Source organism: Ostrinia nubilalis, chromosome 17 (assembly GCF_963855985.1).
Source record: "Ostrinia nubilalis chromosome 17, ilOstNubi1.1, whole genome shotgun sequence".
In the NCBI taxonomy this organism is placed as follows: domain Eukaryota; kingdom Metazoa; phylum Arthropoda; class Insecta; order Lepidoptera; family Crambidae; genus Ostrinia; species Ostrinia nubilalis.
The window spans coordinates 5,554,207-5,569,678 of NC_087104.1; the positions used below are offsets into that span (position 1 = coordinate 5,554,207).

The 15,472-nt window shown below is 35.3% G+C and overlaps 1 protein-coding gene across 1 annotated transcript in view; it reads right to left on the minus strand.

Annotated features, from left to right (window-relative positions):
- LOC135080226 (diuretic hormone receptor) overlaps positions 1-8,010 on the minus strand; it is a 47,933-nt gene extending 39,923 nt beyond the window's left edge. The window contains exons 1-4 of the mRNA XM_063974908.1: positions 7,879-8,010; positions 7,484-7,724; positions 3,457-3,558; positions 2,478-2,655 (exon numbers count right to left, since the gene is read on the minus strand). Coding sequence (XP_063830978.1) covers positions 2,478-2,655; positions 3,457-3,558; positions 7,484-7,724; positions 7,879-8,010 — 653 coding nt within the window. The remainder of the gene's footprint in view (positions 1-2,477; positions 2,656-3,456; positions 3,559-7,483; positions 7,725-7,878) is intronic.
- Positions 8,011-15,472: the final 7,462 nt, after the last annotated feature.

Genomic DNA, 15,472 nt, shown 5'->3' on the forward strand with positions numbered 1-15,472 from the left:
GGTAAAATCTATTTGTTTATTTTGGATTTTCATTTTGCTATTATCAAAAGTCTTCTTTGCAATTAGACCTTTAAAAGGCACATGTTTACATGTTTCAGCATAAAAATTGCATTACGATCTAGCCATCAATATAACCAGTGCTGAAAAAAACGACACAATAAACAGTAAAAACATTCACTGGCAAAACGTTTTTACTTGTTTTCCTACTTTTATTGTTATAATCTCGTCCTTTTAAATCAGTGAATGAGCTAACAACGAGTACCTACTTCAGTATCAACCAGTAGATAATTAAGTATACATATAGTATTTCTCCCACTATTTTATACTACAAGAAACTTTAGTTTGAAATTAATTTTCGTGTTGACACAAAGGCCGGTGTTGCCTCGTTGAAAAAATGAATATATGAATGAGTTGCTCTCCCACATATTTCTGTGAAGGACATTTTGCGTGACCCGCATGCCGTGTGCGGTTATTTTTTAAGTCCAAAAGAGATGGCATCCTTTGTGAACCATAAGCGGTCTTTTGTGATAGTTTTTCGCGGATTATAAAGGTTTCTGTGATAGGATTTAACTTTATGAAGGTCATACCTTGCCAACAATTTCATCTGATATTAAGAGTAAATGCAGCATGGGTTGGTAGATAGATATGTACCAGATAAAGGCACATTGGCCTGGAAAGGTCCAGTACATTTTGTTTGTGGAAGACATTAGCAGTTAAATCCAGTCTCTAGCTGTTAAATTCAGTCCTTAGCTGCGAACGTGGGAGGTGGATGGTAAATTACCCTACAACTAAAAGTTTTAAATAGCTATATGCTGCATTTTTCATTAAAAATAGACTTAAAAATCCAAATCACTTTCAGGTAGATCTTTAGTTTCAGTAATTTACAATGAACCTATTCCATTTGATAACAAGATCATAGATTTTTTCTTTCAAAACACAAATGAGAAGGAAATAAGCAGTTGATTTAACGTACTATACCTTCCTACGCAGATACATAAGGTTCGTAAAGATAAGGTTATGGTTATGACGTCTGTGAGTAAATAAAATGACGCATAGGACATTGTTCATTCAACGACTACCGATTTGTTCGAGTCCACTCCGTAAACCGATTCTATGTTACTCTATCTCCCGAAAAAGGGTATCTATATATATAAAAGAAAGTCGTGTTAGTTACTCCACTTATAACTCAAGAACGGCTGAACCGATTTAGCTGAAAATTGTCAGGGAGGTAGTTTAGAGCCAGGAGAAGGACATAGGATACTTTTTATCCCGTTCGAAATAAAAAAAAAGTCTGCTTATTTATTGCCATTAAGGCGGAACAAAGTTCGCCGGGTCAGCTAGTATTATATACTTATGGGGAGAAAAAGGACGAGGCGACGAAATAGGTTATGTCAAGAAACCCCTTGTTTGAATTCCAACCTTTTATGATGTATTTATAAGGTACATTTCAAGGGAATTACCAAATTAGTTAATTCTTAAAGCTGGTAAAAACCAACACCAAATAAAATTATTGTCTTTGTAAAATGTTTGCACCATGTTTTAAGCGAATAAACATTCTATTCTTTTCTAAGATGTAATCATTCAGACTAGGATAAGATTTCCTTGCAAAAAAACTCTTATTTCAACTCGATAAGAACACAGTATCAAGCTTGATATGCAGTCCATATGAGGTTAATAGACGCTTGGGGGTATCCCAGTGACCGGTACACCAGAGTCAACGGTGTGCACTGAGGTGGCAGTAATCGTGCTATTTGAAGTCATCAGAGCAGGGCCTTTGTGACGGAGATATCCAATGTTTTAAGCTATCCAGAGCCGTATTATCTAAGTTCACAATCTAACTCAGTCCCTTTGGATTTGACGTTTGAAAATTCACTTTGTACTGCTGTTAACTGACATGAAACGTGACTGGTTTTTGAAAGACATTCAAAGTATGAACTTTGATTTTCAGACGTATCAAATTCTTGAAACTCGGTTACAATGTTTTTTTCAAATCAGGAGGATAATGAGGCTGGGGACGTCGATTTGGATGTGCTCCGTGCAATTGGGAAAATAGCGGTTAACAATTTGGCTGCTGATGTAGGGGACACATTGGCTATTTGCTCCGTGCAGTTGGCGTAGTTGGCTCAAATAATTAATTATATTAGTTGAAATGCTTACTTAAAGTATAAAAAGACGAAGACTGTGAGCGACAGCACGGCCAGGCTCAGCGAGTAGCCGCTCAGGTAAATAAGGCTGGTGACGTCGGTGGGGGACATGTTGGCTATTCGCTCCGCGTAGTTGACGTATTTGGCTTAAATATATTGGTTCAAACATACTTACTAAAAGTATAAAAAGACGAAGACTGCCAGCGACAGCACGGCCAGGCTCAGCGAGTAGCCGCTCAGGTAGATGAAGCTAGTGACGTTGGTGTCAAGTTGGCTATTCGCTTCGTGCAGTTAGCACAGTTGGCTCAAATATATTGGATCGAACATACTTACTTAAAGTATAAAAAGACGAAGACTGCCAGCGACAGCACGGCCAGGCTTAGCGAGTAGCCGCTCAGGTAGATGAGGCTGGTGACGTCGGTGGGAGACACGTTGGCTATTCGCTCCGTGCAGTTGGCGTAGTTGGTGTAGTTCTGCCACTCGCCGTCGAGACAGAGGCGGGTCGCGTTTTCTGTAATGATTGAACATTGTTACAAATTAGTTAAAGTAGGTAAAAATGATATTTTCCATAATGGTTGGCGCCACTGTCTTAGCCAATAACGAGTGACAGGACATTGGTGTTTAGAAGCGCCAGGAGTTTAGGAGTAAGCGTTAAATAGATAAATAAATAAATAAATATCCTTGGACATTTTACACTGCGCCGCTAGCCCGAAACTAAGCAAAGCTTGAACTATGGGTACTAGACAACGGATATAAACAGACTTAAATACCTTTTTTTAAATACATACTTAATATAGTACATACATGGAAAACACCCAGACCCAGATGGTAGCTCATCATGCAACGTATACTTATCTAAATGTCATTGACTCTTGTGTAAGTGTTTAAAAGTAGATACTTAGTTGGTAAATTAATATAAGTATTGTTTGCACAGCGCATTTGTATCCGCAGCCTTAGCATTCATGTCAAAACATGGTAAACCTACTTAATATGAAAATATTTTATGCTTACACAAAAATATGACGCTAGATTTTTAAGAAAATTTTAGAGGTCACGTCAATGTTAATATTTTATTGTAAAACTCGTCCTCAAAGTTCTTTCCAAATCTGTCCCTTAGTTTTATGCGTGAGGGATGACCAAAAATTTATCTGCAAAATCTTTCGCATTAACAATATTAATATACTTAGACTATCTAGCTATCTATATGACTAATTCCCGTGACCGGACATGCCAAATTCCCGATGGAAAAGCTCATTGACTATTTCTTTTGGAAGCAAAGTATTAGTTTTTATATATTGGAAAGTATATATACTGTTGACGTCGATGGGGGACACATTGGCTATTAGCTCCGTGCAGTTGACGTAGTTGGAGTAGTTCTGCCACTCGCCGTTGAGACAGAGGCGGGTCGCGTTTTCTGTAATGATTGAAGATTGTTACAAATTAACAGATCGGTAGGCAAAGATGACATTCTTCTTACTCGTTGGCGCTAGTGTCTCAGCAACCTGCAAGTGACAGCACCTTGGTTTACAGATGCGCCAACTTAATACGGTAGCTCTTAAAATGAATTCCTATCAAATGTCATTGACTCTTGTGATTACTTAAAAATATTTGGTAAACTAATTTAAAATATATATTATCCGCAGCCTTAGCATTCATATCAAAAACATGGTAAACATACTTAATACCTAATGCCTAACTTGAATTTACTGCTTACACAAGTATGACTTGCAAAATACCTTTAATATAATAGGGTTACAAGATTTGCTTACAATTTTAGAGGCCATGTCAAAGTTTTAAAATATTATTGCAAAAATAGTCTTCAAAGTTCCTTCCAAATCCGTCCCTTAGTTTTTTGCACGAAGGAGGAACAAAAATCTATCTGCACAAACTTTAGCACTAACAATATTAGTATAGATTATCTGGCTACAGGGTGGCCAGAGAGTTGACGTTCAAAGCTAAAATTTAGATTCCTTACATCAAGGTGTATCTAAATCACCCCCATGTATGTTCTACGATTTTGCTTAGTTTAGGAGATAGAGTTAATTTTGTGATTTATCCTAAACCATCACCTATGGTAGGTTTTTAATTTTTATTCTCACTCTGGCGAGCACTTGTAGTTTGTTTTTACTTTCTTACCCTAGAGACTTTCCAAAGAGTCAACTCCCTGGCCACCCTGTATGACTATAACAAAATTAGTCCGTGTGTACAAAATCCCACGCGACTCGGATGTCTTCAGCAACCGGACCGGACATGCTGAATTCCCGGTGGAAACGCTCCGGAAATATAAGCGAGAGCCGGTCAACCGGAATTTATTATCCGGGTGAACTTTTTGGATTTGAATTTGAATGAACTTTGGAACGGTTTCAGATTTACGGGGGAATGATGATGTCAGCGTTATTAATTCTCATTTTCATCATCATGTTAATAAAGCTCAAAATTGGTTGCACTAAATTGCTTTCAGATACCATAAATCAAACGCATAGGTATGATGTTTTATTGCTTTGACCTTGGACAATTGTTCTTTTATTCTTTGACCGGATAATTTATGAGACAAGGCATCTCAGAGGGCGTATAGTGGCGTAGTTTATTATGACGTTGGTATAATCAAATCACATTTATTTCGCTCCTAATTATTATATTATTCAGTAGATAGTTTTTATGATTATGAGGGAATGATATTTATTTGTATAACTTGATATTATTATTACGTAGATTGACTTACAAAACTGATGTTTGTGGGGAGTAACATCATTTGCCAAGTCCTTTGAGGAACCACACTCAAATGATAATAATGAATCTACACTCAAAATAAATACCAACCTCTCATTGGCCCAAACAATGTGCTTTAACTAATCACAATATTGAATTCATTTATACTATAAAGTACGGCCAACTAGCAGCGATATAAAAGGTCGATACGACTGTCGAGTTGACAATATATTCTGTCTCTTCCCATCTTGTGTATTTGTCGTAATGTCTCGTTCTCCCGCCAAAATATGTCAACGTCAGACGGGTTCACCCATGACATTGGGTTTGTTTACATTTGGTATCGCTTCTCGTTGGCCGTACTTTAGTTTGAATCGAGATATGAGCGTATTTTCAGAATGGAGGTTTGTTTACTGCCAGGGTCTAATAAACTTTCAAGTTGGAGATTTTATTCGATAGTCATAGTAGGTATTGTTTTCTAAGTGCCTAGTTTTCTTGAAAACTAAATGCTTGTAAGGGAAGTCGAGGGCAGAGACGAGTTTATTCATAAGCCTATACGTCCATTAGTATGTAGTGGAGGCGCACGAAATCGAAGCAGAGTGAACTGAGGCGAAACTGTGCTATTCGATTCGGTGAACTAATGGACGCATATCTTAACAAGACTTGCACAAAATTAATACTTACTTATTAGTTTAACGCAGTCACAATGTTCCATTTGGTGATTTATCGGAATTATCACTGGAATTGGTTAAATCTACATTGATATTGTAAACTAGCCTTATATTGGAAAGTGGGTAGGTTTTCTTCATTCACTATCATGCGTCAAGTTTTTTTATAACAAAAAGTAGTGGCTCTACAATGGGATGGTTATTTTTTCATAACAAAACTCATTGCTTTTATTAAAATAAGGCTGAGGTACCTCTCATTAACTCGCAGATTATGTACCTACTGATGTAAAATGGTAAAGTAGTTTCATAAATAAAACAATCATCAGATCTGCGCTCATCAATTCTCTAGCATAATACATCTTCATTATATTATCGTACTTATTACGACTACATAAGATCCAAAAACTTGATGTATTTTGTACGTTAAATTGGAAAATATAAAGAAGATTAATTTTGATCGGAATCTGGGATTAACAATTTTCCGGATGATTTTCCTGGATCATTATGCAAGCATCAACAATTTTAATGATATTTTAAGTAATGAATAATAATTTCGGAGCACGTTGACACGGTTATTAGGGCAAACAAGTATAATGGCGGTTCATAAAACCTTCACAATATTTGAGATAGGGATGGAGAGAGAAAGAATCATAGAAGCTGCTTATAAGAGTACTACAAACATAATGTGTTTTTGTTATCATTGGATAGGTAGATATTACACTATTGCACAAAATAGCACAATAGTATTCTACATAGGCATAAGTACATAAAACGAAATATTCATAATTATCAACATCAGTACTTGTGAAAATAAGGGATATGATTTGTATCAATCTAAATTACTAAATTCTATTAAGGCGTGGATATAGTGATGTAAATTCTCTATTGTTTTCTTCCAACTTGTGTTGTTATTCTTTCTTTTGTTTTAGTTATCTCGCAAATAAAAAACTCATATAAACTCAATACTTATGTACACACGTGGTTATATACGGTAGCGGATATTGAATATTGGGCTATCAAGCAACATTGCACGGAACAATGCACATTTCCATTTCCACAAAATGATTTATTTATTAGAATTCCATTTCAGAATACAGAGATAGAACTAAATATTATGGTTGAGGAAGTGACTTACTTGATTTCCAATTTAATTTTGTACTTACTTAAATGTTCTACAATAAATTATGAGTAAATAATTATCTTCATCGTCAGTCTTACGTTATTCTCATTTTATAAATGTATGAAACTACTAAAAACCATTTGGTTGATAATTCTAATGAATTAACTAATGTTACAAAAATATAGCTGTTAGAAATATTTTTAAGTGCATAGAACACTAGAGAATTTTCTGCTTCTTTGGTTTTTAACTAGCTTGGTGAACGAACACGCCCAGTTGTTTACCACTTATAATTATAGAGTTCCTAATTGGAGTTTAATGTCAAAGGCATATTAGGTTACCTATTATAAGTAATAGCTTGCCAACCAATTTAAAATTAGCTAAGGCTGCGTATACAAGACGTTATGGTTGACTAAGCGCGCTACATACAAAATTCTTCCCATATTAAAGGATAGGTATAATCAGTTAGACTTCTTAATTATTATGTCAACGTAGGATAATTAATATCCAGTTCACTGCTTTTAAATAAGGCTTAACTAGGAGGCAAATACGTCACTTTGTTAAACGTTAAATTATTTATGAGTCGTTATTTTACTCGTAGCTTGCTCAATCTAGCTAGACCTTAAGAAATAGTTCAGCAAACAGCACATACTTTCCTGGAGTCTGCTTATAAAGTATCTAGAAACATGCACACTAAAGTCTTTTATTTTTACCATTTTCTTGTAAAGTTAACAACAAATTGCCACAACTAATTCCACAAAGTATAACTTAATGCACTCTCTACAAAAGCCTGTAGGAACTAGAGATCTTTAACTAACGTTAAGAAAAAGATACTTGTATCTACTTACGTGTGTCATCGTATTGTACTCCATGGAAAACACTGAAGCACTTCTGGACTGCAAGTGTGTTCCACGGCGTGGGGTCCCAGCACAGCAGGCCGTCATGATACGCGGGGCAATACTCCTCCGACACATTGAAATTCTTCAGCAAGCACTCCTCAGCCTCCACGCTGACGTTAGCCGCCACGCTCTCGGTACCCTCCAAAGTATTTAGGTCCTCCAGCTTGACTTTGTTAACTCCACCACACGACTAGAAACTTGAGCTATCCAGCTTTGGTTTGTTCTTTGGCTACGTTCACGATCACTCGTTTGTTAGTCTTAGTCTACATCACTCCCGGCTCGGAGCAGCCGCGCACCGCTCAGGAGTTTGCGCTGTGGCTCAGTGTCTTCGCTGAGAATGTTACCATGATAACACTGTTGACACTCGGCTTGTGTTCTAACTTATCAAGCGATAACGCCAGAGCAAACATCGACAGTCTGCGCGAGTATTTGCGAGCAAGGAACTTTTGCTTTTTCTCCGAATGCCTCCGTCCCATCTAGGTGTACTGCCGTCCGCTCAACCTGCAAAGATACATGTTTTTGTTACGATAGCTCTGTGTAAATTAGATTACGATGCAGATATGAAGTACTTAGTATTTGCATTAGAAGGCGTAAAGGACATCTGGATGTCGTAATTGTTTTATTACCCAATAAAATATGGCTATTTAATTAAGGCTCTACCTTTTTGAATAAGGTAACATTGAAACAAGATGTTTTTTTAATCTTTGTAATTTTGGAAGACGTTTTTAAGAGTAAGTATGTACTTATAATTATGTTCATCGTTCAAATAGTGAAATGTTTTCCAAAACATTAATCAAAGTGAGGATCATGCAATCATCTGATCACGACCCTTTGGTTAACGAAAGTGCCTTAATTTTTCTTTCTACTTGAATTGATATGATATGCAGAATTAATTTATTTCGTGTCTAGTCCTTTGTTGATAAGAAACACTTTACACACTCTGATGCAAGACGTCTATCATTTATTCTTTCATTCAAGTTCAAGACAGTAAATCAGTCTGGCGTAACCTACTTGACTACTGATTATGCTGTTTGTGGTTGGATATGCATTGTTATGATAAGGAATCTATGTACACCTTCACTTTGTTTTTTTATCAGTAAAGGTCAATGAATGAGTTCGGAAAGTTTTAAAAGGAAAATTGCATACGAAAATCATATTTGCAGGGTGCACAATCCTCATAACCCAAGTTATGAGGGATTAAAAAAAACGACCAAGCACTTCGAGAAAAAGTAGTGCCCTTACACTTCGCTTGACTCCTTTTGGGGGTAATATTCCCGTACCCCCAGATTAGTTATAACTAACCTAACCTGGTTTTGTTCCCCAGTCGACGAAGCACGTGATGTCGTGCCCTGCGTGCCCAAACAACTGCACGCAGGAAGATTTAATGAAGGCTACTGACGGAAGGTATTTGAGACTAAATCGAGTTTTTGAAACTAAAAAAACATGAAAATTAAACTGAAATGTTTTATTCAGCGACACAAAACACATTGTAAACATTTAGCGTTGTTTTGTAATAATAGTCTTTATACTCGTGGGAATTATTGTTTAACTGTTTTCATCTGTAGGTATGCGTCTTGGTGCAAAAAAGTAGTTGATCCTCCCATACTTGATGTAAGCCTGGTAATTTGTTTTTAGGGATATTCTTGGGAATGTGTGAAGATAAAAGCGCATACGTATTGTTTTCATGAAATATCGTGGGGATTTAGTGTTTATTGCAGAGCTTTAAAGCTTGTATTTTTGTAACCAACAACAAGATTATTTCAGAGCCTAAAAGATTGCCATTAACAGCTTTTTAGAGAGAATATACTTAATAAAACATACCCCAACCTTTTTGAATATGTTCTTCACTGCCTATAAATATATCCGACCATCTCGTGTCCTGTCGCTACTAAAATAATGTGACAAGTGATAGAGTTAACTAAATCGGACTGGATCAAAGAAAGAGTGTTACACTGCCTTTGCTTATAATGTATGTAACAACGGTAATCCCTAGCACGAACTTTGCCTTCACTGATTGATTTATATTAGTAAGTGTAAAGTACCATAAAATAGATAACAAAAGGTTGATGTTTGTATAACTTGTTAGAGTTTAGAATCCGATAGCATCGATTTTTTTTAAAATGTTTTTTTTTATGCATAACAAGGCAGGTATTTGACCACAATCGCACCTGATGTTAAGTGGGATGCAGTCTAGGATGGTACATATCTGCCCTGTAAGTAAGTGCCTATTCACTCTCGCCTTGAAGAGGCATCTATTTGTTTTGTACAGATGCACATCAGACTTATACATTTTAGTTGTAAAATAGCACCAATTACCATTAGGTAAGATGCTCAGTGATTAGCTAGATGTGCTGCACGAGTTTCGATTGGCAGCGGAATATTTTCCGAGTTACAGGAAGCAGTTGGATATAAATCGAAATCGATAATTACATTTGACGGCGCTTTTACAGTTTTCCGCTCCTTTGTTGGCACCGGATGCTTCAATGATTTATCTAGGTTACGTTGATGAGTTTCGTTTTGAAGTTTAAATTTTTATGCCACGTTTATTCTGTATTTAAAAGCAGGATTTACTACAGCTTTTCGATTTAAGTTTCGAGTAGTCCGCAGTTGAACGTTATGACTTCCAAGGAGAACCACAACCTAGCTTCTCCAGCTTTCCCGGCTTTTCCAATGATCAAAACAGAACTATATTTGCATAATTTATTTGTATTTTTTGTCCTTAATAGGTATTTAAGCCTAAGTCCACATAGACATGTTATTGTAACACGTACTGTAGAGATGATGCAGTCATCAATATTGATTTAAAGTCCATCAAAAATAACGATGTGTGACTGGACTGTAAATCAATATTATGTCCTATTTCTACTAACAACAATCACTTCATACCTATCAATAACCGTAAAAAAAATAAACTAAGGCTGAACTTAACTTTAACAGTAACTATAACTTTAACCGGGGTTTTAGTGTGGAGTTTGACAGACTTGATATTTGTTAAAGTTTAAGTAAGATGGTGCAACGAAGCCTTCGTTCTTTCGTTCGTTTCAGCCTTTCAGCCGTATGACGTCCACTGCTGGACAAAGGTCTCCCCCAAGGATTTCCACAAAGACCGGTTACGGAACTATTCCCACCTCTCGTTCCCACCGCTGCAACTCTTATGTAGCCAGGATCAACAGCTTGACCGCCAGTAAAAACCCAACCAGTGAAGGTCAAGTTTCAAAGACCTTAAGTAAAACGCAGCCTTAGATTGCGTATAAGTTAAGACAGCTCCAAGCGCTCGCCAGCGGGCACTAAATAATGTTGGTTCAAACGGCACTAGTCGTGTCTAGTTTCGCTCACTTCTAACTAGCTAGGGGACTATTCCAGCAATCTGTCTATTTGCGTTCAATTTGTACTGGAAGTTTAATTAGTTGGAGTAGTCATCGATTGTGACAGAAAAGTAGTTGGAGTTGGTGGTTTACTGTAACATGGTGTCCCTGATATTAAAACAGTGTCTAATTAAATTGATAGGGGGTGATTTGACCTTTACCAGAGAATAATAATAAGTACTAAATATTTTAACGCCCGAATTCACAAACATTACTATGAGGTCTCACAGTGCGCGTGGACGCACAGGGTGACTCAAGACTCCAATCACAGAGCTCTATTCAACGCTGGGCGTTCGATTTGCTGCTTCTCTTAAGCTAGCATCGTTTGTGAATACGGGCGTCTTTTCGACAAAAAAAAAGAAATAAGAGAAGAGAAGAAGAATGTTTCAAATGGTACTTAAATTGACCATAGCAGAGGTTTATTATTAAACAATGAACAATAACTCATAAGTATTTTTTGCTCTGCCATTATAATTTTGCTGTAGGTGTAAATGCCAAATTAAAACAAAGTTTTACTTAGTTCCCTGTTATCCGAAATAAATACTTTTTATTTATTTATTTTATTTATTTAGTCATCTTGCTCTATTTTGAGCCTGGGACAAATATTTAAAGAATTGTAAAGTATCAAAAGAAGCTATAAACTTAAATTCACATTTTAAAATGGTAAAGAAAATGTAAGTAGCTTACGAGAGGTAACGTTCGCATAAAATACAACAAAACGTGTCTGCGTACTTTTAAGTATGTACCTAAATGCATTTGTGACGCATAAAATGGTTTTATCGAATGCATTTTCTTTTTAGTGGCATTATTATTACTGCCTTGATAGTCTGAGCACTTTTATAGTTATCTTTACATTTTGTGATCGGGACGTTGTGGAAATTTTATTCGCTTCAGTTATAATGTCTCTACTTATTTAAATGTTATTTTCAGTCATAATATGTTAACTCTTGAGTTGGTTTTTAAAAATATAATAAATAAATACGCAAATATTATGTTGTATGCAAATATGTTAATGAGTCTTACCTACATCTAGATAGCAGACTGGAAAAATCCCTTTGAGCTCAGAACTTTTTCCGCATATCTTCAACAAACTCCGAGCACAATGCTTTGGTAGGTACTATAATCAAATCAAAATCTTAATGTGAAAAATCAAAAGATTAATATAAGTTTAGTGGCAACAACACGAACGTACTTTTTAAACAACATTTTCCACAAACTTCTTTAACTAAGTTTAAATCTCAAAGTTGAAAACAAATAGATTCAAATAAAGCAATAAGACCGTGGAAGTGTATTTGCGTACTCATAAGAATCTTACGTATTTGAAGTGTACCTTTTAAAGTACGCAACCTTCGTAAATAAAAGACTTTGAACTCGTTCGTCATTTGTTTGTACATTGAGTATTTTAATACACTTATCTTCAAACGCATTACGTCACAATCGAATTTAACAAAAGAACATCGACGAAGGCCAAATGATTTTGATGGTCGGAATAAAATCTGTTTAGGAAATACATTTTGTTTTTTTTTCCTTTTTCCCAGTGTATTGTCGTTAGAGGCCAGTAATAAAGCTCCGTTCGTATTTTATTTCAACGTGTTTGTTTGAAGTAAACGCGGCCAGCAAATATGAAGTCGGAGTCGATATTTGTTGGCAAACAGAATGTTTCCTACTAGGTAGATGGAAGTTCGCACTGAGGCTTAACTCGGTTTAATGGATTGCATTGAATCAATATCTTTCTACTTACATTTTAATTGATAAACTTGAAAAATATTGGATAAAGGAACGAATACGGACACTTAAAACAAGTCGTTTTCTAGTAAAATATAAAAATCGTTAAAATGAAACCTTCAACATAAAAACAATAATGGACTTATCAAAATATTTCAAAGGATATAAAAAAAGTGCATCAATCATTTTAACTTTACCCGTTACATTAATTTAATTAATCCTGTTCCAATTTTCTTCAAAGCTACAAGATGTAATGGAAACATAGAAAAATATTGGACAAAGGAACGGACTGAAAAACTTAATCCTTCCAGGAAGATCCAATCGCTGGAATTATTGAAACTGCGATCGACAAGAAAGTAATTAGAGCTTAAAGCTCCTTTTGTGCTTTAGATCGTGCTCAAAATGTAACTGCGAGTAATAAAACTGAATTGAAACAATACCTGAAATTGTTTGTTCAATCAAGAGTGGAATCAATTACAAAGCTCTTAGATTTATTTGATTTTTAACCAAATGTTGATTCTAAAAGTGAAATGATATAAGTGCAATTAATGTTGAAAATAACAAGTGAAGTAACGTGAGCTTATTTCAGTCGAGTCGTAGAGTTACTATGAACCAAATATGAAAGAAAATATATTCATTGTATAATTTATTTATAATCAAAGTCAAGTTATATTAAAATACAAAATACTTCAGCTACTTAAAATACTTTATTTCAGAATAGCTATGTAGGTGATCTGAAAAACATCTTGTAACATCTGAAAGGCTTAACAAGTTACATAACACTGTTTGTTTTCTTATCTTATAAACAATTAAATAAAAAGCCTTTTCAGTCAGTCATTTATTTGTAAAAAAGTTTATGTAGTTTTGGTATTTGAACTCAAAAAAAGTTAGCTCGGATATTTATCTGCAAAAAAGCGTAAACAAAAATACACCAATGGAAAACCGATAGCAACGTTACGTAAATCGGCGGGAATGTAGCGAGCTGGTGTACGGGGCTATCCGTTCAGTCGTGCTACAGCTGGAAAAGTTCGAAAGCCGGACAAGTGTGAGTCGGAAAAATACAAGAGGGTCCTGTACGACAAAACAGTTTTTTTATATCTCACCTGATGGCAAGTACAGATTAAAACGAAGGTGGTTTGGTGTACGGGGATATCCGTTCAGTGATGTTACAGTCGGAAAAGTTCGAAAACCGGCCAAGTGTGAATTGCAAAAGTATAATATGGGTTCCGTTCGATTATTGCTCAATTTGGTTGTCCGTTAAATACCGACGTTGGAAGTCTCAACATCAAATAATTTCATAAATTATACCGAACAAGAAACGTCTGAACATATAAGAGCTGCCGCTTATTATGTAATTTTTATTATACCTACTTTATTATGTTGTTATAGCGGTATTACAAAGTCAAATACCGATATGTTCTTAGAATATTTCAACTGTCTACCTTTTGCTATTAATTATAATAATACAGCCCGCTGACAGTCAGAGAGTGGAGGTATATTAATAAGGACCTGGCATTCATTTTGTATGGCACCCTAAAAATGATAAATCAGACCGTTTGTTAACGAAGTTCCGTAGAGAAATACGGAGGCCATTTGTTAAAAAGGACCTTCTTTTGAGAATAGAGAAACAGGCACGCTGGCACGCGAGAGTTATAAACTTTCGGGATACTTCCTCCTTCTTAAAAAGAAGACGATGCACCCAAAAAATATAATTACCAATGTACTTTTTTTTCTAAAAACATCATCTGTCGACTTCATTTTACTTGCTTCCTATTTACTTTTTCAAAAAACCTGGTAGGTAAGTATTCGTTTGACACCTAATTTCTGTAAAATGAGTTTAGCGGTGTGAAAATGTAACAAAAAGAACAACAGTTACTGTCACATTTATTTGACTTAATAATCATGTAGATTGATCTAAAAATAATTGGAGGTCAAGGCAGTTTCATTCTTGGTAGATGCAGACTGACTCTATCTTTTTGTAAGAATACCTTCCTGGAAAAATCTCCCTGAATCCTATACAATTTATGTTTACAGCTTCCATTATCTTGATGGAATAAGAAGTTCCAATAGTCATGGTAGGATGTATTGTGTGTTTTTTCTTTTTTATTAGCTCATGGTGGTATAGTCATCCACACATTTAGCTACGCATTGTAGCACCTTATTTAATTGTAATAGTTTATTTTACGTCAAAAGTATTTGATCTGAATAATATGCTATCGACTGTATTCCCTGTTTGGTTAATTATAAAATTTAACTTTATTTTGTGCTTTCGAGAAGTGCAAGAGAACTCCAATATCTGTCATAAAAATAGAATTGGACAAAGAGAAATTGTGCGGAAGGGGAAGGTATCGGATTTCGACGGTTGTAAATTGGATATGTCCAAACAAAAACCAATTAGTGAGCTGTAAAACGACGTTTTTAAAAAGGTTTTATTGGTAATGTGTGGCAAAAAGGAGTCCCGAACATGTTTCCGAAAACTTTACCAACTAATAGATCCCATAAAATTAGTTTATCGTTACAAAAATTAGAATTAATAATATTATTTATTAATGACTCTACCAAACAAATACAACACAATGAAAGTAATGTAAATGTTACGGTTAATGTGATAAATTGAAAATTATTAATAATAACCGGTTATTATGAATAATTACCGACAGTCGCGGTAAAAGTGATAAATTAATCACATTTAACTGTGATTATTTAATAATTCAACCTTAGTACTAACAAATTTCATACAAGAGAACAACATCGTGTGTACGTGCTCGTGTACAGCCAAACTTTTGAACGTTTTGATATCATAATATAATTTGGCATAATGAGTTTGGAATGTTTCTTGTATTACTTT